General features: G+C 53.4%; 1 protein-coding gene across 3 annotated transcripts; it reads right to left on the bottom strand.

Annotated features, from left to right (window-relative positions):
- Window positions 1–236: 236 nt before the first annotated feature.
- Window positions 237–22,815, bottom strand: FHL3 (four and a half LIM domains 3). Of its 3 annotated transcripts, none has more exons than XM_083511521.1 (6): window positions 22,561–22,815; window positions 4,172–4,359; window positions 3,031–3,205; window positions 2,690–2,859; window positions 1,574–1,760; window positions 237–1,438 (listed from the first exon to the last, which is right to left on the bottom strand). In XM_083511521.1, the coding sequence occupies exons 2-6, from the start codon at window positions 4,325–4,327 to the stop codon at window positions 1,287–1,289; spliced, it is 840 nt and encodes a 279-aa protein (XP_083367647.1). In that variant the 5' UTR covers window positions 4,328–4,359; window positions 22,561–22,815; the 3' UTR covers window positions 237–1,286. The 3 variants fall into 3 exon arrangements, with proteins under 3 accessions (XP_083367647.1, XP_083367649.1, XP_083367648.1); XM_083511523.1 differs by having other exon boundaries at window positions 22,359–22,665; XM_083511522.1 differs by lacking the exon at window positions 22,561–22,815 and adding an exon at window positions 11,366–11,412.
- Between the last annotated feature and the right edge of the window lie 237 nt (window positions 22,816–23,052).

Here is a 23,052-nt window from a genome sequence, read left to right on the forward strand (position 1 = left end):
TCCAGTTTTCCTTCCAAGCAGCCACAGGGCAAAGTTTTGCATCTTCTCAGCCTGCTCTGAAAGCCACAAATGGGAGGTGAGGTGGGGGGAGGAGAGACAGGCACCGATTGCCCTGCCGCCTCCCCTCCCCCCCAATGTGAGAAAATCATTGAGAAAATCAAGTGCAAATTCCTGATGGGACAAATGCAATATTTCCCCCCCTCCCTCCCACAAGTTGCTAAGAACGACATCCATGGTCCAGTAACATGGTTTATTATATAAAGCCAGAAAGCGGGGGCGGGGGGCGGACACTGGCCAGATATGGGCAAGGCTAGGAGGAGTCCCCCACACCACCACCTCCGACAGGCAGAGAGAGAAAAAAACACACACACACACACACTGACTCCCCCACTGCAAAATATCCAAGGAACTGGCTACACAGTACATGAACAGGATGGGGGCAAAATATTCCCTGGAAGAGGGGAGAGAGAAGGAGCCAGGAAGAAAGTTTAGGATATAGAGAATAGGGGCCGGAAGTGGCTTCCTGCAGCTGGAGAAGATGGGGGGTCACTTTGGTATCGTTCTGGAGATCCTGCTAGGCAGAGCAGCTGGCGCTGAGCAGGCCACAAAGTCACTGTGGGTGGAGAGAGTGCCAAGGCCCACCCAAAGGGTCGTGAGCACCCTCAGCACCCACCCTGCAAGGGAGACCCACTGCTGAAGCCTTGCCTGTTTTGACAAGTTTGCTCCTGGGTCCACTCACCCTCCCTGCCTACCACTGCAGACAACACTTGGGGGGAGGAGAAAGATGGGGGGGGCAGGACCCCTGGGGGGCAGGGAGGAGCAGCACCCTCCCTCAGAGGCTCGTAAGAGGTGGATGGGGCGGTGCCCTCCCTCCAGCCTCTGCTTCCACCTCCCTCACTTCAAAAGCAGGGAGAAGGGGGGACTCTTGGCAGGGGGGGAGAGCTTGGAGCTGCTAGGCCCAGAAACTGGAGGCTCAGGGCAGGGGTTTGTGGGAGGTTGGAGAGGCTGCAACCAGTTCAGACATACATCCCCCCTGCAGCCCATGCTGGGATGACCTTGCATAGACAGGCTTTGCTGGGCTGCAATAGCAGGAAACAGGGGACAGAGGGAGGGAGCGGTCTCCCACTTCGCAGCACAACCTCTGGGGACAAAGTTATGGGGGCGTGTGGATCCAGTCCCCGAGAGGCAGGGAAAGGGAAGCAGGGAGGGAGAATCCTCTCTGCCCCACTGTTGCTGCTGCTTCAGGATGCAGGAAGCCTGGAGGACAACCGGCACCAGGCCCGGCCTCAGAGGTCGCTAGCGCAGTCGCGGCAGAGGATCTCCTCGTTCTCCGGGATGAAGCCCTTGCCCACGAGGGAGGCGGCACAGCGGGAGCAGCTGAAGCAGTTGTGGTGCCAGTGGCGGTCCTCAAAGGAGACATATTTGCCCCCTCCAAAGCCTGGGGGGAGAAAGAGAGGAGGATGGAGAGTGGGATGTGGGCACGGCTGGGACTTGCAACAGGGCACCCCTCCCTGGCCCCTATCCTCAGGGACCGCAAAAGGCCTCCGTGTCTCCACCCACCTCCCAATCTCACCTGTGATGGGCTTGGTGCAGGCACTGCACTTCTTGGCGTAGAGGCTCCCAAAGCACTTGACACAGTAGGGCTGGTCTTCCTGAGAGGTGAACTGCTGCCCGGCCAGGGGGGTCTGGCAGCTCGTGCAGACGAAGCACTCCTTGTGCCAGGGCTCGTCCCGGTAGGTCACGCCTCCCTTGGTCAGCGACTGAGCAGGAGAACAGAAGAAGAGTCTGGGTGCTGGATCGGGGCCAAGGGTTGCCCCTCCAGTCCAGCATCTTGCCCTCACACTGGCCAGTCGGATGCCTCCAGTGCAATGGCAGGAAAACAACTACATTTTGAAGCTGGAACTGTCATGGGGGCTCCTATGCAACCAGTAATGAAGTTTGGGTCACAACTGTTAGCTTCTTCAATAGGGTTGTCCCAACACCTTTACAATGTCTGTGCTGCTGATTGTCAAACTTTGGGATTGTTGAAATATAGGTAAAGGTAAAGGGACCCCTGACCAATAGGTCCTGTCATGTCTGATTCTGGGGTTGTGGCACTCATCTCGCTTTCTTGGCTGAGGGAGCCGGCTTTTGTCCGCAGACTGCTTCCAGGTCATGTGGCCAGCATGACTAAGCTGCTCCTGGCGAACCAGAGCAGCACACGGAAACGCCGTCTACCTTCCCACCTGAGCAGTACCTATTTATCTACTTGCACTTTGATGTTCTTTCGAACTGCTATGTTGGCAGGAGCAGGGACCAAGCAACGGGAGCTCACCCCAATTTGCATTGTGCTACTCCAGTCGGGTCTACTAGATCCAAAATTGTTAAGCAATGTGGACTAAATTGCTTCTGGGGTCCCTCTGGGATTAGGGGCCGTGAAGCTTCAGCTTAATTAGTTTCATAGTAGATCTGCCCCTGCTCCAATGGGAAACCGGCAAGCAGAATTCGAGCCTGAGAGCAGCACTCTCTCTTCCAGCTACTGATATCCAGAAGCATTGCTGCCTCTGACTGCACAGGCGAAAGAACAGGAGTAATATGCACAGAGCCCCCTGTCCACCCACCCAACCCAAGCCTGCAGGGTCTGAGATGCCCCCTGCCCAGCTGTCCCCCTCCCCCCGCACACCAGTTAAAAAAGCAGGCGGGGCCCCACCTTCTTGCAGTGGGTGCAGCGGGGGGCGAACTTGCTCTCGTAGCACGGGACGCAGTAGTAGTCCTTCTGCTCAGGGATGAAGGAGCGAGCCCCGATGGGCTGCTGGCAGCCGCTGCAGAGAAAGCAGTGCTCGTGCCACGTCTGGCCGTTGTACTCCAGCTTCCGGGAGCCTGTGGTGGGGCATTGCAGGGGGTTGGAATGGATGACCTCTGGGGTACCCCCAAATCAACAGCACTATGATTCTAGGGAACCCATGCCAGCCGTGGTGACCCTGGCTACAGAGGTGGCTCCCCTTGCCCCCCTCCCTCATGGCCATGGGGGGAAGGGGCAAAGCAGCCCACCTGGCATGACCACCTGCTGGCAGGCCACACACTGGGAGGAGAACTCCCGGCAATAGCAGTCGTTGCAGAGCAGCTCCTGGCCCTGGCAGGTGAAGGGCTCGTCGGCTAGGGAGCGGTCGCACCGGAAGCAGCGGAAGCAGCCCTCGTGGTAATGCCGGTCCTCGTAGTAGAGCTCCTGGAGTTGGAACGGAGGAGAGGAGAGGTCAGGGGGCAATCGCAGTGAGAGGCAGCGGGAGGGGCCTTGTCTGAGAAAACAATGCCCTTATGCTATACTCATGGGGTGGAGGGAAGAGGCAAACGCACACCTTTGAGGAGGAGGAATTCGGAGCCCTCTCTTACCTATCTTTCTGTGGAAGAGGCTCTAGGGGGCCAAGAAGCAAAGCGCTGCTGCATCACAGGGGGCTGGACTAGATGGGCCCTGGGGTCCCTCCCAATTCTATGATTCTATGATTCCCCAAAGGTCACCGGTGAGCAAATACAGAAGCAGCCCTAAGCGTGGGCCCATTTCCTCCCATTTTGGGGGTGCAGTCAGGCCAAAGTGGGTCTACCTGCCCCAGCAGCCTCTTCTCAAGATGCCCCAATGGGAAGCCCTAAGCAGGGCAGAGGCAGTGACCCCCCCTTTCCCATGCTGCCTGGCAGTCAAAGAGAGCCATTTCCCTTCCCCACAGAGGTCTTGTTCAGCTCACCTTGCTGGCTAGCAAGCGGGGGTGGGGGGAAGGAAGGTCATCTCATTATCCACTGAGCAAAAGGTCCTCCTTTCCTAGCCTGTCCTTTCCTTGTATCACAGCTGGTCCCTTTCAGGAGGCTGCACAGACACCTCCCCCCCTTACTCATGAGCTAGAGAACTTGCTTTAGTTGCCAGAAGGGCCTACCAAGAGGGGACACCCCCCCATTCCCCTTAGGGGTGCTGCCTGCTGGATCCATTTAGCACATGCTTGGAAAGGGGAGGAAGATCAGCTTCATCAATGGGACTGGTTGTTACTTCTAAAGGTGCCTGACATGCAGGAGGGGCGCTGCAAAAATCCCCTGTGCTTGGAGGATCCCAGCTCATGCCTGGGCCAAAGGCACTAGCAAGACAAGGAGCAGCCACCGCCCCCCAGGGTCAGTTGAGCAGAGGCCTCCCCCTGCCTTGCCCCCTTACCCTGCAGTCGTGCCCGATGGGCTCCTTGCACTCGTCACAGGTGTTGGCAAAGTGGGTATCATAGCAGGGGATGCAGAAGGGCCCCTCGTCCACCTGGATGTATTTGCGCCCGTAGAGGGACTCCTTGCAGCTGGCGCAGTCAAAGCCTTCAGTCATCCTGCTGCGGGCTGGGACTCTGCACAAGGGTCCTGGGGGAAGAGGGAAGAGAGCGGCTGTTAGCCTCCTTGCCCAGGCAGAAAAGAGGGGGGGGTAGGAGAGGACTGCTGCCTTGCTGGCTGGCAGACTAGCAAGGTCACCCAAACGCTTGCAGGCAAGACTGAGAGAGACTCAACTCGTTTCTTCCAAACCCTTGTTGCTTTGGGGTGCTGGTAGAAAGGACAATTCCAAAAGTACTGAATTGCATGCACCCAAATTTCCAGTGCAGCTCCACACACCTCCCTCAGCAGCTCCTAACCCTGACAAGGGTTAAGTCCCAGTTGGCAGTGACAGAAAGCTGAGCCAAGGCTGTTCCTGAGCATGTGTTCAGCTGGTGGGGAGGGATGGGGAAGCCACTCAACCCTGTAGAAAAGGAGAGTGCCAAGTCCCACTCTGGCTTCACAGATCCAGTCACCTCTCTCTCTCTCTCTCTCCCTCTCTCTCTCTCTCTCTCTCTCTCTCTCACACACACACACACCCCAAAATCTGTAATTTAGGGCCCGCTTATAGCTGCCCCTTTCTGGAAGCAGCAAACGTTACAGGAGCCCTGGGTTGATACACTGCAGATCAGGCGCTTAGGAGGACCGAGGTTGCCTCTCCAGCTTTTTGCAGTGGGGGGGGGGGCTCTGCTAACCCTCCTGGCGAAGAGGAGCAAAGTCCCCTTCCGAGGAATCACTGCATTCCCCCAGCCCTGCAACCTGCAGCCCCTTCCTGCTTGTTCCCTGTGCTAGCAAAGAGGTCAAGGAACCTTTGGAAGGCAGGCATCTGCTGCTCTCCAGACTGGAGCTCCTGCCGCGTGCCTGGACTAGCTGGCCTGGAACCAGAGGAGGGTGAGCCATAGTCCTGGCCTCCAGGAAATTCCAACATTTCAATCCTTTCGAAACAAACCAAAGACAAAGGGGAGGAGGAGGAGGAGGAGGAGGCAAATCTCACCGCCCCCCTGCAATGCTGCTTTGAAATGGGAGTCCCTGCCTGAGCTCCCTTCGGGGTGTGGGACGGGGTAGAGGGCAGGGCACACAATGGTTGGTGGTGCAATCCTATGTGAGAGTAAGTGGTGTTTACTTTTTGAGTAAAATACGCATGATTGTGTTAGTACTCGCAACAGATGATTCTACGTAGTGACAGTCTATCATTCTTGTAGAGAAGCCAGCAAGTATTATCTTCGGGAAAAGGGTTACTTGACCACATCTGGCCCAATCCAATGCTGCACGCTCATGAATGCAGCAGGATTTGCTCTCCAGTAAAAGTAGACTGCAATCTTGGATCCTCAACTTCTCCTTTCAGTTTTATTCTATTTGTTTTGTAAAAAAATTATATACTGCTTGCAATGAAGAACTTTGGGCTCTCAAATTTCTCAAGACCGCTTCTGCCACTTGATTGTAGAAAAACCTCAAAGCTGTTTACAAAAAAAAATGGTTCTATTAGCTGCGCCTCTTAACGGCCGCCTGACATGCAGAAATTCACCAGGTGAAGCTCTTCATGACATGGCTAGACCAGTGGTGGGAAAAGCAGGTTCCAGCCAGAGATTCTGCACATATCCTTAGAAGTAAAATGCTTCCCTTCTTAGAGTGGAAACAGCCCAGAACAGGGCAAGAGAACAATGCAAGGCTTTGATCACGGCAAGCTGGGTGACTATTCCCTTCCTGCAATAATACCTGGCATGTATCAACCCAGGTCAGAGAAGCCACGCTGAAGCTTGTGTGCATAGATGGGACATGACTCCTGGGAGGTTGTCTCAAATTTGCCCTAACGTCTTTATGTCGGAAGGACTGCACAGAACCTGGCAATTACTGCTTTAGGTGGTGGTTCTGCCCGCAGCCTCGGCCGTTTTGGAACCTGGTTTTTGGAGAAAAATTACACACCTCCCCACAAACAGGACCCTGCCATTGACTCACGTGAACCTCTTCACAAACCAAAATCTGAGCAAAGCTTTCATGAACTGTCTTCTGATGGCAGCCGCCTGGCTCTGGCAAAGCTCAGGGAAGACCAAAAGGGGTGTATTATCATCGCTGGAGTATTATTGGTATTGTAATTAAGGGCCTCTAGCAGCAATGATCGAGAAATTAATTAATGCAAAAGCTCAGGGTACTAAAAGGCCTCTCAAAATCAGACAAGCTTACTAAAGTGTTTTTATTAGATGTATTAATTAATGCAAAATAGCTTTTTTATAGCATATGATTTTGCACTAACTTTCCTTTAGAGAAATTATCAGACCTATGCATTTATATCTCTTTATCCAAGCCCCACCCCCACCCCCTTTGCAGGGAGATTTGTATGCTTTTCTGTTATTGGTTATCTTTCTGTCTTTACGGTATCTGTCTGAAAATGAAAAATGAAAAACAGTAACTTTTCTTTTTCAAACAAATGCACTCCTGGCCATACATAAAAGCCAAAGAGCACAAATTCTGACATGCTGCTTTAGGAAGCTTCTTTCCCTGGGGCCTTGCCCCAAAGCCAGCCATAATTTTCAAAGAATGGGGAGGAGGAAGAGAATTGACTTCCTGGATACAGGATACAGGAGGAGCAATTCTGTGCCAGAGGAGGCCAGTCCCTTTGCCAGCTGAAACTCTCTCTCTGTAACTGCCAAGGCAACATCAAGCCCAGCCCAGGCAACACCACCGATCTACCTTCCTTTCTGATTTTAGAAGAGCCCCATCTGTCTCCTCTTGCTCACCTAAGAGGGTTGCCAGTGCTACCCCAAGGCGATCTGCGCAACCAAGGCCCACACTCCAGCTTGTATCAGCTGGACAACTTTGCTTCAGAAACCCCTGAAGGTCAGCTGAGCTCCAGGGTTCAGAATTCCTGCAGGACTTGCGTTTGGCCACCCAAGAAGCAAGAGGCATTGTGGGAAGTGGCCTTTCAGGACAAGGGGAAAGAACAGGACAGGCTGCAAGCCATTTTACAGAAGGCACAACACAGAAACGGGGGCTTCTCAGGGTCCTGAAGCCCGCTGCCCACAAAGCAACAGAGCCCTCCCAGGGAAACAGAGCCACCCTGTCTCAGCCTTGCACAAAGGGGGAGACACCAGCGGTTGGGTGCTCCCCCAGTAGGCAGGTCTCTCTGGCAAGGGCTCTGCTGCGTTTACTAAGCACCCAAAGGGGAATTGAGTGCCACAACTGTCCCTCGCTGAGCTTCCATCTTTGAGGATCTCCCCCAGGACAGGGCGGCGTCCTGCTGCTGCTGTAGGAGCAGCAGAGTTTCCCTGGTGGCAGAAGAGGGGGGCCAGCAGAGGCAACAGGCTGATATTGCTCAACGACTCAAGGAAAGTTTTCTCCAAATTTGGTCAAAACAGTCCCTCTCGCTGTGGCTCTTTGTTTGGAGAGCTGCAGCTTAGGAGGGAGTTATTTCCAGCGGGAGGGACATAAATCAGGTATCCAAAAGTGAAGGCACAGTGGCAGCTCTTGGGCTGCAGCACAGCCAGCTTTCCCACATTTGTCCTCTTGCGCCCGATATCGCAGCAGTGAGAGTTCAAGGGAAGCCATGGCAGGGAGGGGGAGAGAGTGTGCAGCCGAGACCAATCCTGATCCGTTTTCCAGGCTATTAGACAACCATAGTCCTCCCCCTGCCCCCACCCCCCCAGGCAAGCCCTTCAAAATCTGGAATAGCACCAGACCCTAATGAGCAGGAAGTCACTCAGTTTACCATCCCTCATGCAGGCATAGGAATCCAGGCCATCTGCCGTGGGCAGGAATGCAAATGGCAGCCCTTTGGGGATGGGATAGGGGTCTCTAAGAGTGTGACTTGGGGGGCGGGTGATGCTGCAGGCAGGAGGGGAACACGGAGCACCTTTTCCTCTTCCCCCATCAGAGCAGAGGTGGATTGAATTTCCATCTGCACAGCTGAGATTTTCCAGACCTGGTGAGAGTGGGCGCGCGCACACACATCTGGTATCAATTACAGTCCCAGCACAAGCCGGAGCTAACTGCAAATCCGTCTCTGCCATTGCAAAATCTCCCCATGGGGACCAGGGCTCCTTCCTTGCCAACTCCTTCCTCTGAGCAGCCTGCAGAAGGAAAGCGGCTCACAGCTCCAGGCTCTGCTGGCCAGGGCACCAGGTGGTATTAAGGGATCTTGGAGCTGGGAGCAGAGTGTTCTTTCAACAACAGGCACTTCGACTTTTTGGTGCCACAACAAACCGTTGCTTGCTCCGAGATGCCAATTTGAAGCAAAACATTCCATCCTCTTGGGAGATGTCTGGAGGTGCTATGGGACACCTGGCCGCCTTGAGTCCATCCATTTGCTGCCTGTGGAAAACAGCAGGCTCTTGCCCACAAAACCAACTGGACAAGACTGCAGAGAGCAAAAGTCTGGCTTTTCTCGGCCTGAAAGGTCAAGGCTGAGGGAATTCCCTCTGCTTTCTTAGGAGGAGAGATCAGAAAGTCCAGAAACTGGTGGAAATAGCCTAGAAAAGACAAGATCCCTCCGTGAGGAAGGCTTCCAGAAAAGACAAGCCACCCAGTGGCTGGCCCTCACTGCCTTAAAAAGATGATCCAGAGTTTGCCTTCCCCAGCCGAGGCACGAGAGGGGAAAAGCTACTTTTGCACACCTGACACCCCAAAGCATCCACCTTATCAGCTTGGCCCCCTTTGGGGTTTCTCGTCTGCATTAGTCAAACAGGCCCGGCTTCCTCCCTGGCTTTTTCAAAACCCTGTGAGGATTTCTGCCAAGTTACAGAGCCGGATGGGATCTTGTGCCCCTAAAATGGGCAAGGGTTTCTTGAACTGAGGACCACTGAACACATAAAGAGCCTGGCTGCTGGATCAGGCCAAAGGGGGCCTGTCTAGTCCAGCACTCTGTTCTCACAGGGGCCAGACAGATGCCTCTCTTCTGGAAAGCCACCAAGCAGGTCAATGGCAGGGCTATCCCCACCTGCTAGTCCAAGCGGCCCATGGTACTCAAAGGCCTCCTACCTCTGGCAGGGCAGGTAAGACCATGGCCTGGAGCAACCTGTTCCATCTTCCCACATGAGGGGAAACAAGAAGGTGCAACCCTTCCACCAAAGCCCTGCTTACTGGGATCGTGTAGTGGCAGCTTCTGGTGAGATTCCACATGATCTCTGTAAGATCTTACAGAAAGCCGCCACCACTTCTCCTCACTTCTCTGGTGGTGGCGATGGCGGGAAGGCCCTGACCCTAGCCATCGTGAGCCTGATCACCCTCCATGAACTTGTCCAATTCTCTTTTAAAGCCATCCAGGTCAGCAGCAGGCGGCCATCACTACCTCATGGAGGCCTTCTTCCACTGGAAAAGGGAACGTTTGCTTACAGGCAGGTTAATCTTGGTGGAAAAGGAAGGCTGACACATGCAACATAGAATCTTCCACCCAAGCTCCATGTGTGACATTTTGGGTAGGGTGTGCAATTGATGGAGGCAGATACTGTGAAAGGGCTGATGGAAACAATTGCTAGCAACAGGCAGGTAAGGTAAAAATTCCACCACACACCCACAGGAAGAGCTACAGGGGTGTGGTGGGCATGATCCAAGAGCCTATAAGGGGCCCCCCACCCTGCAGTGCCATGAACCAAAGGGCCTACATTCTGAACAGGGGCCTCACAGGCCAGGTGGGTCGAGGAGGCTGGAGGTGAGTCGCTTTGCCTCACCCACCTGCAGAGAGACAAGCCAGCGACTGTTTGCTCAACTGAGAGGAAACACACACTCAGAGCAGTGGCATCTCCAACCCACCCACACAGGCACAGCTTGCAACACTGGAAGGAAGACGTTTGTCTTCCTACATGCTAAGCTGTTTGGTCACAATTTCCATTCGCTGCGCACACAAGCACTTTTTCTGGCCTGCCAAGGTTAGGCAAATCAGAAGGCCCTGTAAAAATGAAAATAACTGAAAAGGACATGTCGCCCGCTGGCTTCAAAGAGGGCTTCCTTGCTTCCTCCCTAGCGGATGCCCTACTTTTTGCACCAGGTGTTAAGAGGACACAGCACTGGCACCAGCCCTTTTCACAGCACACACAAGCCCCTCGACATGCCCTTGTCACAAGGGCAATGTGGAAGGAGGCATTCCCTGTTGGGGCCCATTGCCAGTGGGGATGGTATTTCCCCTGGGCAACCCAACCCTCCTTTTCTCAAGAGCACTCAATGACACCCCAGACACAGGCAACATCCAAATGGCAGTCAAGCTCATAATAGCGGTGTCTGCTTTCCACTGGAAGGCCTTGACCTTCGCTGTTCCTCTGGCCCACGCAGCTATCAGAAGCAACTTCTCTCCAACTGGAAAGGAGCTCCCGTATTTGGGAGGCAACCCGAGTCAAGCACAGACTCCTGACAGTTGGTGAGTCATTTTCTGGGTTTCCTCTAGCACCTCTCCGAGCAGAAGGCTGAAGCATGAGCCGAGGTCCCTTCGGACACCCAGCCAAGGAGTCGCTGGCTCACAGTCTCCACGGCGCTCGAGAAGCTACGAAATTACCCCTTTGCGGAGGCTCTGTAACCTCTGCCGTGGTGCGGTTCAAACAGATACCACCAGCAATTCCTCCCAGCCCAGAAAGTTCAGACAGTTTTCATTTTCTGAGTAACAGAGCATTTTTGTCGGGTGAGGTAAGCATCCTCCAGCTGCCAGGTCCTGCTCTCCGCTAGGATTGCTTAAGAGCATTGCTGCAGGAGGTTTGGGTGGTGCTAGTGAGACACACACACATACACACACACACAGCAGGCGGGAGGCGGCAGGCAGCAGCCCAAAGCAGAAGCAGAAGAAGCAGAAGCTCTCCTCTCCATGCAGCTGGGCAGGAGGACTCCCTGGGGCCTGGATTTCCCCTTTGGCACACAAACAAGGCAAAGCCCATTGTTTTGGGGGGAGGGAGACAAGGAGGGACAAGGAACATGGCCCACCCTCTCCAAATGCACGTTCTGAATGCCTTCTCACCTAAACGTAAGAAGAGTCTGCTGCTGGATCAGACCAATGGCCCATCTAGTCCAGCATCCTCCTCTCACAGTAGCCAACTAGATGCCCTTATGGAAAGTCCTCAAGCAGGATGTAAGCACAAGAACTCACAGGGCTCCTTTGGTTTCCAGCAAATGGTATTTGGAAGCATGGCTGCCTCTAACTGTGAAGTAGATAGGTAGCCGTGTTGGTCTGCCATAGTCAAAATAAAAAAAATTTTTCTTCCAGTAGCACCTTAAAGACCAACTAAGTTAGTTCTTGGTATGAGCTTTCGTGTGCATGCACACTTCTTCAGATACCCATAGTCAAAATAAATTTTTTTTTTCTTCCAGTAGCACCTTAAAGACCAACTAAGTTAGTTCTTGGTATGAGCTTTCGTGTGCATGCACACTTCTTCAGATACCACTTCTTGGTATCTGAAGAAGTGTGCATGCACACGAAAGCTCATACCAAGAACTAACTGAGTTGGTCTTTAAGGTGCTACTGGAAGAAAAAAAATTTTTATTCTAACTGTGAAGGGAGAGTAGCCATTGTGGCTAGTAGCCATGGATGGCCTTCTCCTCCATGAATCAGCCGAATCCTCTTTTAAAGCCTTGCAAGTTGGTGGCCATCATTGCCTCCTGCAGGAGCAAGTTCCATAATTTTAACTACGCCCTGCTTGAAGAAGGACTTCCTTCTATGTGCCCTGGAAGCCAAGCTAGGGTGTGTGTGTGTGTGTGTGTGTGTGTGTGTGTGTGTGTGCATGTCTGCATGTGCGCACAGTCCCAAGTGTGAACATGTTTGTTTTCCACGGTTTGTTGCTTTTAAGTTATATGCAGCAGGCAATGGGGGAAGCATCAAGTCCCACTCATGTATCTTTCCAAGTGCTGAAAAATATGCCCAAGTGCCCTTTGCTGCAGACGGCATTCATATCCAGTAAGTGATGAGATTCAGGCCATCTGAAAACAAAAGGCACTATAAGAAACCCATGAAAAAGGGTCCTGATGGGTTTGTCAAGGGGGAGGTTGCTGCGCCAGAGAATGGTCATCCAGGTGCACAATGTCAGCAGCTCAGCAGGTGAGCAAGCAGCGCCTGAGAGGTGCAGGTGACACATCACAAACAAAGCTGGGGGCCAAAGACCCCCCCCCACTCCAGAATGGGGTCCCTTGCCTCTCTAACTGTGGCTGAGCCCTACATCAGACCAAACAGAGGTGGTCTTCCCCCACCCACCCACACACACACCACCCATTTCTCCTGGAGTTTGGCCCCTCGTGTCTCCAGACACCATGCAGAGACCTCAGGGCTGGCAGGAGGGGCCTGAAGGTTGACAAGGAAGGCAGATGTGAAAATCCTCCGGTCTATTTTTTGCCCCTGCACGATCCAGGCTCAAAAAAGAATAGGGAGGCATCTCCCGAGGATGGTGAAAGCAGCAGGTGGGAAAGGGCAGGCTCTTAAATTGGGAACGCACCAAGACAGAGGGGGTCAGCTGCCTCTGACATTTTGTGCGGCCACGTGACGGGGCACAAGGGGGACCCCTCTTCAAGAGCTGCCTCTGGAGTTGTATTTTTAGTCTGGGAGATGCCAAACATTCAATGAAAGTGTGTGTGTGTGGTGGGGGTGGTGGAGAGAGATTAGAGACCTGGAGGCAGCAACTGCTCTTGGCTCAAGTCTGTAGCTAGAAAGCAGAGTGGCAGGGAGGGTGTCCTGGGAGGGCTAATGCCACCAACACCCACCTGCCAGGCTGCGAAGGTGCTGAGATGGATCAGTCGCCCCAGATAAATGTGGAGCTTGCAGGAGGTGCTGCAGCCCCAGAAGGTTAAGCCACCCAGTTGGGAGGCCAGAAAACTTTCTTTCCTGGGCAGCTTTAGAAGGATGGAGTCCCCAAAAAGCAGCTGCCGACACATTACACTCAAGCTGCATAGAGGCACCCTCTGTGCAGTGGAGAAGCCTCCATTTCTCACTACAAACCCTCCCATGACATGCTGAGAAATGGGTGCAGAAGACACAGGTCCGAAACGGTATCCGGGCAGGGGTGCTGGGTTGAGTGAAGGAGCCCAAGGGACCAATGCAATAAAAAAGGTCCCTTGAACCTCTCAGTCCAAACATCCAGAAACACTTTGTCAAGTGCAGCATGAAGGTTTTCCAAGCTATACAGAGGTTTTTCCTCTCTTTTTCAGAAGTACAGATTTGGATCTCTTTGAAGCCTCTCAAAACTTTCCTTCTGGGGATACCCAGTTCTGCAGAGAGGCTGGAGATTGAGTAAAAACATTCCCAGCATCCTCACACAGCTATGATTCCCAGGGGCTGCTGTGAGAGTCAAAAAGGGTTTTCATGAGATTCAACTCTGTTCTGCAGACATGTGCGCACAAACACCAAAGGGTGTGTCTGATGTCACACGCAGAGAGAAAGAGCACGCCTCACCCAGGGCATCCAGCAGGCCCCTCTGTTGCACAGCATGGAAAATGCCTGGAACAAGTCCAAATTCCAGGCAGGGCCGAGCCCCAATTGCCATCAGGGGACCAGGCAATAAAGGCTGGGAGCAGCCCAGAGAGCTATTTGGACTTCCACCGCCAAATCTCTCATGAAGGGGCTCTCTCAGGGGCTTAGGAGCTTCCAAAACTGATGGATGGGTGGAATGGCCTATAGAAACAGGGCAGAGGGCAATGCTTGCAGCTCCTGGCTTGGCTGGAAAAACCCCAAAGCAGCCCCTGTTTCCGGGAGAAAAACAGAGCAGCAACAGCCTTGCTGTACCAGGAAACCCTCTGGGGCCAGATGGGGACCTCCCAACGAGGAGCTTTCTTTGGATGAAAGATGCCCCATCCCTGTGAACCCAGGATGTCTCCTGGGAGGAAGGAGGAGTGATGGTTCCTTGGAGGAGAGCTGGAGAAGGAACATTCCAGGCTGCTGAGTCAAACTGCGGGGGGAGAAAGGGGTGGATGTTGTGGCCGCCTCACTAGCCTGAATAATTGCCAGTCAAAGATAACCTAGGGGTCTCAGAGCGGGCCTTGGCATGCACTGGGTGAAGCCAGGAGGGGCTCCCCAAGGGCCATGGGCCTGAGGCTAGGGCCAGCTTGAGGAGCTGTCCAGGGTCACAGACGCTCCAAGCTTTTCAGGCCCTGCAAGAAATCCTGGCCACTATTCCTCTTAGGGACACTGTGAACCCTCCATATGAAATTCAATGGCCAAATAGGAACACTGAAGTCATTTCCCAAAGTGGCTGTTTCAACCCTGAACATAAATTCAGGCAGCCCTTCAGGAGGCACCTTTGACCTTCCCAGGTGCAGAGAAAAACCAGCCAGCATGGCCCCTTACATGACCTCCAGATTGCAGCAGAGCTGCCCATCACTTTGAAAGGCGAGCACAGGGGAGATCCAGCCCCAGCCACCTTACGGAGCCTCGTTCCCCAAAGACAGCAGTATGCTGGGGCAGCACAGCAGACCTGGACAATCCTGAGCTGCCCCAACATGCCCTTTTTCCTCCAGAAGGAGCTGCTCTCAGCAGAAGAGCTTCTACTGAAACACACCAGAAGCAGAGACAGAGCCTGTCCTCAGCAAGACTCCTATGGCTCCATCATCACTCAGGTGCAGGCAGGGTGAGCCCAGCCAGACACGTAGCTCCAGAGAGGAACCCCCCCCTCTCCTGGATCCACCTTCGTTAATGATTTCCTAGTGCTCAGAGACATTTAACCCTTTCGGATGTCTCCCCAATCAGTTACACAAGGAAGGCAGCTTCTTCCCACAGGAGGAGCAGCCAATAAAGAAGGAAAGAGCTGCTTTTCTGCCATGGTCAGACCACCCCCTGGAGGCCTGTGTCCACTTCTGGGCACCACAAGGATATTGACAAGGTGGAGTGTTTGCAGAGGAGGGCAACCAAGATAATCAAGGGTTTGGAAATAAAGCTTGAAGACGAACAGTTGAGGGAGTTGGGACTGTTTAGCCTGGTGAAGAGAAGACTACCTAGAGTAGGCAGGGCTGGATGTATGTGAGAGAGACAGACCCGAGAAAGGACAATGAGCTCAATTTAGTTCTAGGACTGAAAGCAAATTCCTGGGCTCAGAATGTTCTCCGAGGAATCCAGTGTGTTAATTCGGTGTCTTTGCACCCGGCTCTGGTTGGCAGATCTTGGAGTTCTAGTAAAAAGAACAAGGAGATCTGACAAGTCTGAAGTGTGCCCACTTCCCAGAGGTCCTGCTTAAGTTTTAAAGGAGGTGGGGAATGCTGTTGGCTCAAGCCAGCCTGCCTATGTCTGGGAATTCCACTACCTATTGGAAATCTGGATTATGTGGGGATTGTTCACGCTACAAGTTATAGAGCACGATCCAGACAAAGGATGTCCTGCATGCCCACAGGAGCACCCATGTGCAGGCTGGGCCCTGGCACTGAACACAGATGGCACTGAGACTGAGCCCCATGGAAAGAGTGGGCAGTATGGTCATCCCAAGCTCCTGGGGTGGGACACGCTGCCAGATGGCCTTGTAAAGACAGGCAGGGTGATGGTTAGCAATGAGAGAACTACCATCCTTTCCAGCTATGAGGCATCAACACTCACTCCACCTTCACTGGTTCCTCTTTGCTGCAACTGGACATATTTGCAGCTATGAAAGCCAAGAGAGAGGAAAATCCTGGCTGTGCAACAATGGAAGCCCCACTGAATCTGTCATCAGAGGCAGCTGCTTGGCCCCAGCTTGGCAATGAAGGGCACTCCATGGGGAGAGAGGCCAGGATGCTGGGGTGGGGAGGGGAGGTTTTTGCAGATCCCTCTGCTGGGATTCCAAGCTGCTTGCATTTCCTGTGCCACAACCTCTTGCTGGGGGGCTGATTGAGCAAGCAATTTCCCCTCTTACCATAGAAGGGTGGCAGGCAGGCGGGAGAGCTTGTTTGTGGCAAACTGAGTGCAAGCTGGGTTCTGGTTTTCAGAAAACACTGGGCACCGAGAAGAAGCAAGTCTGTCTGGCCGGCCCAAGTGCTGCTGGGCAGAAACACCACTGACCAGAATTTTTTGAGTTCTGGACTGGACTGGAAGGGTCCAGTGTCTCCTGCTGCAGGGAATCAAATATGGCATTTTAGTAGAAAAGGAGTGTGCCTGCAAAGATGATAGACAGCTGAGAGATGTTTCTACAGCCAAGTCAAGTCTGTGATGCAGTGGTGAGGGTGTCGGCCTATGACGGGTGACACCAGGGTTCAAATCCCCACCTGGCCATGAAGGTCGCTGGGTGACCTTGGGGACCAGTCACAGGCTCTCAGCCTAGCCTACCTCACAGGGCTGTTGTGGAGATTAAATAAGAACAGGGAAGAGAAGCAGGTAAGCTCAGTGGGGAAAAGGTGGGATATTAATGCAATAATAAAATAATAATAAAGGAATAAATAAAACAAGTCATTCATTTGTCTTTAACATGAGAACACAAAAAAGCCCTGCAGCTGCAAAGGCCCCTCTAACAGATCAGCAGGTTCTCTCAGCAGCCAATCAGATGCCCCAATGGGAAGCCCACAAGCAGGATCTGAGACCTGTGATTACCAGCAATTGGCATTCAGAGGCAGAGCACGGCCATTGTGGCAACTGGGAATCAATAGCCTTTGTCTAATCCTCTTCCAAAGCCATCCATAATGGTGTCCATCACAACAAGTAGGAGTGGATTGCACTGAAGTGCGCTACGTGAAGAGGTATTTTGCTGCTCTTTGAATGCCTGCAAGCAGCAGCAGCCCAGCAGAGCTGGGACCTTCCTCCCAGTCACCTCCAGCCTCCTCTGTAATGAGTCACTGAGCATGAGTCCCTTTAAGAGCTGAACAAATAAATATTAGTAAAAATGAGGAAGCCAACAGAGGCTGGGTCTGCACTCTGCTTCTTCCGCCTCACACATTTCCCACAACAGGAAGCCCCACATCCACTGCCTTATTCCAGCAGACTTGCGGAGGGCTTCCCATGTGGGGAGAAACAGGATGCAGAACCCCAAAACCACCTAAAGCATGTCCCTGCCCCTCAACTGGACAGCCCTCTCTACGTCTTGTGCAGAATCGCTGTGTCCCACTTAAGCAATGCCGTGAAACAAGGTGTTGTGGTCAGAATGTCAGACTAGGCCCTGGGAGCCTAGAGTTCAATTCCCCACTTGGCAATGAAGGTCATTGGGTGACCCTTGGGTCAGTCACTGCCTCTCAGCCTCTATTTATAGGAATCTTTTGAATTCTGGACTGAAAGGGTCCAGTGTCTCCTGCAGGGAATCAAATGTGGTGCTTTAGACAGCCAAGAGATGTTCCTACAGCCAAGTGTATGGTGTATTGGTGAGAGTGTCAGACTACAAGCTGGGTGAGACCAGGGTTTGGATCCCCATTTGGCCATGAAGCTCACTAGGTGACCTTGGGCCAGTCACTCCCTCTCAGCCTCACCTACTTCACAGGGTTGTCGTGGGAATACCATGAGGAGGGGGAGAACCTTGTACACCACCTTGGGACCCTTGCAACAAAGGTGGGACATAACTGTGATAATAATGAAGCACACAGCTAAGAAATGGTTTTCAATAGGATTCGGAGGCACCAGATTCTGACACTCCAAAGCTAAACAGCAAAATGTGTGCCAATCCTACCACCAAGCCTACATGGCGTTCTGGGAGAACCCCATAGTTAAGCTGTGCTCCATACCACACAGCACCTCCTTTTTGCACATACATTACTCTTTCTGTGCTTTCAGTAGTTGTCCAGCAACCAGACTGCCCCACAAGCATGTGTGAAAGTCCCAGGATCCTGCCCCCGAGGTCCCTATGAGGCATAAGCACAACCGTGAAGCCCCCAGGAGTTCTGGTACTCAACCCCCTATGAAGAAGGGTTGAGCACTGAAGGAGCTACCCTCGCCAAAATCCAAACCCTGCCTTGGGAAGGGGCATCTCAGCACAGAAACCCTGTGTATCAGGTTCCCCTTTGGGAGCCAGGTGCCTAAACTTAGCAGTTCTTGCCTCCCAGCCTTGGAGAGCCACCAGTTTCAAGAGCTTGGGGTTGATCAGCTGCTTTGCATGCAGAAGGTCTCTGGTTCAATCCCCAGTGTCATCTCCAGGGAAGGTTGGGAGAGACCCCTGCCTGAAAGCTTGGAGAGTCACTGCTGCCAGTCAGTGTAGACAATACTGAACTAGCTGGACCAATGGTCTGACCTGGTAACAGGTAGCTTCATATGTTCATATCTCTCATTTCCCTAAGCATCAGGGTGATAGCAGTATCTGCAGCTTCACCTTTTTCCAAATGCCTCTCCTTACAGAGTGCAAATATCTAACTCACAGTTATATGTCTTTGGATAAGTGATACTAGTAAAAAAGAGAGAGAGCATGAAATGCCACTGCCACCACCATCTCCTGTGGATCTCCTGCTGGATCTCCTGTGGTCAAGGCAGGCTCTGAGTGCCCCAAAGCTCAAAGATGCTCCTTCCAGGAAAGGCAACCACAGCCTTGGCAGCAGAGGAAGAGTCACCAGACGAGGTGCCAGATTGGCATCTCCAATATGATGCTGGCACCGTCTCAAATAGATTAGTCAGCTTATCGTCTGCAGTGGATTCCTTTGTCTGAGGATCTCTTGGCGTGGTAAGGCAAGGCTGCCCCCAGAACACTGATGCAACAGCAGCCTTGGAGCCCGGCCTCCAGCCTAGCCCAAAATGACAAGGAGCCCTCCAGCGCAGAAAGCGCAGGCTGGCTGGGTATGGCCAAGGGTTCAGCCCCAGCCGGCCTCCCCTAACTGAAAGAGGAGAGTCAAAATCTAGCTATGATGAGGCATCTATGCAAAGAGACCACGTTGGCTTCCAGCTGCAGGCCCAGCACCCAGCAGGTTGCACAAGCTTGTGAGGGCAGGCCAGGTTTGAGCCAGCAACACCCATGTTTGTCAGCTCCTTAAAACGCCGCCCATTTAGCTAAACAGACCTGTCCCTTATGCTCAGTGCTGCCATAACAAGAGAGGAGTCCGGGACAAGGTCTCCAGTTCTAGACCAAGAGGAGGGCAACTTAGGTGGCATGCACACCCATTTTACAGTTTGCTTCAGCTGCTTTTAAGCAAACAAGAGATGAGAGTATTCACACATCATAGGAAGATTCCCCTGCCACCCAAGCGTTGAACCAGAGTGAAATCACATTGGGCTCTTTGGAAGCTTATCAGAAGCCCTACAAGAGGAGTTTGGCCAAGCAGCCCAAATGAAAACTTCCTGCCTTACTAAAGTAGATCTTCTCCTGCCATGTTCTGCTGCAGAGCAAGAATGAGATCCTCAAGTAGATTTTGAAAGGCATAGAAAGCATCCCTCGATGGAAGGAGGTCATAATCCACCAAGGAGCATTTGCAAGTGTGAAGCTAAAAGCAGTGGCTTCTCGTGAGAAAGACCCTAAAGCTGGATCAGGCTGAAGGCCCAACTAGTCCAGCATCTTGTTCTCATAGCAGCCAACTAGAGAGCCAGTGTGGTGCAAAGTGTTGGACTAGGACCTGGGAGACAGGGGTTCAAATCCCTACTGGGTCATGAAGCTCACAGGTTGACCTTAGGCCAGCCGGTCATGGTCTCACAGCCTAAACCTACCTTGCAAGATTGTGGTGAGGACAGAATGTGGAGAAAGAGTAGTATGAACTACAGCACCTTGAGCTCCTTGGAGGAAAGGTGGGGTTCAAAGTGTTTCTCAAAATTGGGTCTCCAGCTGTTGTAGGACTACAACTCCCATCATCCCTGATCACTGGTCCTGCTAGATAGGAATGATGGGAGTTGTAGTCCAACAACAGCTGGAAACCCAAGTTTGAGAAACACTGCAAACTAACCAGATGCCTATAGGAAGCCTACAAGCAGGACTTGAGTGTAACATCTACTCTCCCCACCTACAATTCCCAACAACTTCAGAGGCAAAGGGAGAACATAGCTTTATCCTCCCTGAACTAATCTAATTACCTTATAAAGCCATCCAAGTTGGTGACCATCACTAGAGCTTGTGGTAGTGAATGCTATAATATAACTATGCACTGAGCAAGGAAGGACTTCCTTTTGTCTGAATCTCCGAACATTTAAAGTCAGGAGGCAGCCCGGTGGCTCAAGGCTTCATATTTCCTATCAGTTTCTTGTTTGTGCAAAGGCAGTTGCTTTTACTGCATTGCATTTGGTATGAATACCTACACCTACACACACACACACACACACACTAAACTACGTTGGAAGCCATTTGGATGAAATATTTTAATTTAAGAAAACCATGTAGGAAATATATTACTCAGCCACCCTGCTGACTCAAGATGAAAAGGTGTCCCCATGTGCTTCAGAGATGAGCCCAGTCACCTTGGGGCACAACACAAACTCAGAAAAGTGGATTTCCTTGTGAACAACAACAACACATCCTTCCTTTCCTCCAGCCCTGAACTGTCCACAGCTGGACAGCCCAGAGACACCCGCAGCAGCAGCAGCAGCAGGAAGAGAGGGCAGGCTTCCCCTTTCCGCAGGAAAAGCAAACATGGAAGGCAGGGTAAAAGAGCATGGTGGCAGTGGAATGAATCTGGAAATCCTGGAAACTTGATTCCCAGCACACTTTTTCAAAAAACAATGCACAAAGCATCTGTTCACAGGGAGTTCATTTAAGCCAGTAGCCATAAAAACAAAGGAGCTGGAATGAATCCGTTTACAAATGTTGTGGGTGGGTGGGAATGTTAGTTAAGACATTTACAATCAAGAAGCCTGATGCTTCAACTCAATATCTTATGCCAAGTCAACTGTGGGACCCTTGTGGCCACCGCTGGCTCCCCTGCCTGCACAAAACTTATTTGCCATATTCGCTGTGCTGTCTCCTCTGAACCCTGTAATTGGAGCACCTACATTCCCAAGATTGCCAATTAGAGCATGGTCATATTTAGGGCACACCCATTTGGGACAGGGTCTGCACTGGGATGGAAGAGAACCTGACTGAATCATTCTGTCTCATTGACCAAAACTGTCAGCCTATCCAAAACTGAAGGGACATCTGGCTGTGCTCATTTCCCCATATAACCCCCTCTCCAAAAATTCTTTCGAGCGTCCAGAGCTCCCAGTTGAGGGTTCAGCACTCACATGAAGAAAATCCTCTCTTGGGGGAGGAGATTCATAACACACGAAGCAGCAACCTGAACCTGAGGGTATGAGCTCCCCCACCCTGCAAATCCTGTAACACATCCAAACAACATGGGGCTGGTGTTGAAGATGGACACAGCCACATGCAGCAGCTGGCGGGGGGGGGGGTGTAACCCGGACCCCCAAGCTCAGCTCTCAACTGGTCTTTGCCACTCACAAGACACGGAGTGGAAAACAGATCAGAATGGAAGGGGTCTTGCGGGAAGCAAGGGATTTCTTGTCTTTATAACTTGGTCTTACTCTCAAAACCTTGGAGAATGTTGAAGGCAGGCATACCCTACCATTAAACAGGGTCAGGCTGCCCCAAGCGGCAGATTTTGGGGAACCTTTGCAGGGCACCCCCAGGCCAGCTGTTTAGCACAAAACTCTTAGTGGTCGTCGGAGTTTTCTGTGATAACCATCGGCAGGGACGAGTCAGCGCCATTTGGGCTTCCTGCCTCAGGTACTAAACGGGGGGACACCCCCTGCCAAAGCGCTATGGAATCCCCAGGTATTATTCCAACTTTCCGCAAATTCTCCTGCCACGAGATTTCTCCCGCATCCTCTAACCCACACGGCGCTCATTCACACATTTGCTTCCGACGTGAAGAGTGGAGGTGGGAAAAGGGCTTCCGGAGACGTGGAGACCCCTGGGCCTGTTTTGTTGCCCCCCTCCCCGGCGTTGCTGGGCCGGCGCGCTTTGTCTCCGCGCGTCGGAAGCTGCACAGGACGGGGAGGTCCTCCCCACCCCCTCTGCCCTACCTGGGCGAGGCTGCACAGCGCGCTTCTAACCGCGAAGCCGGGGAGGGGACGCCTCCCTCCGCCAAGCTCGGTTTTCAAGCCCCCCGGCAACCGCGTCCGGACGCAGCGGCAGCTCCGCCTTTGCCGTCGAGGGGGGGGGAGTTCCAAGGCGCGTTCCTCTGCGGGCAAACTTTCGCTGCCTCCCGGGACCGGTGAGGGGACCCGCTTGCCCGGGGGTCAAAAGGGTCTCAGCCCGCGCCCGGCGTGGGGGAGGTAGAAACGGGTCTGAGCTCTTTTTGCGCGCGCGCACCCGAAAAAAAGGACGCCTTCTTCCGTCGCGCAGGCAGCCGATGAGTCGCGCGCCGGTTCGCCGTGTCCTACTCCGGCTGCTCCCGCTGGCAGGCGCTCGCCACGCGGAGCCGGCCAGGGTGAGAGCGCCGGGAAACAAAGCCGAGGCGGTGCCACCACCCCTCGCCCCCCGCCTCGCTCCCTCCAGCCGCCGCCGCGCCCACCTGCTGCGCCCTGTCCAGCCGCGGCTTCGCCAGAGGCGCTCGGCTTGTCCCTCTCTCCGCCTGCCCGAGTCGAAGTGGCGGCGGCCGCGCCTGCTTCCCTGGCCTGCCCTCGCGGGGCGGAGCCGGAGCCGCCGCCGCCGCTGCCCACTAGGGAGGGGAGGGGGCCGCCGTCGCCGCCAAAGGGCCCGCCCAGCAGGAGCCCCCTGCCGCCGGCCCAGAGGCCTCCTCTCCGCGGCTTGGCCCGGCTTCTTCCTGGGCGCGGGGCAGGCTGCCCCCGGCCGGCCGGCCAACAGCAGCAGTCATCGCCGGGCGTCCGTCCTCTTGATCCTGCCCCGGGACTGGATCAAGGCGGCTCCCCTGGCCCGACGGTGCCTGCCCTGACCTGGAACAGCAGCAAACGCAGCATAGAGTACAGCAGCCCCAAGGCGGTGGCGGGTGGCGGCATCGCTGGTCCCGGAGCCCGCAGTTCCACTGCCCCGGTGCGCTAATTCA

Source organism: Podarcis liolepis, assembly GCF_965112155.1.
Source record: "Podarcis liolepis genome assembly, chromosome: 7".
NCBI lineage: Eukaryota > Metazoa > Chordata > Lepidosauria > Squamata > Lacertidae > Podarcis > Podarcis liolepis.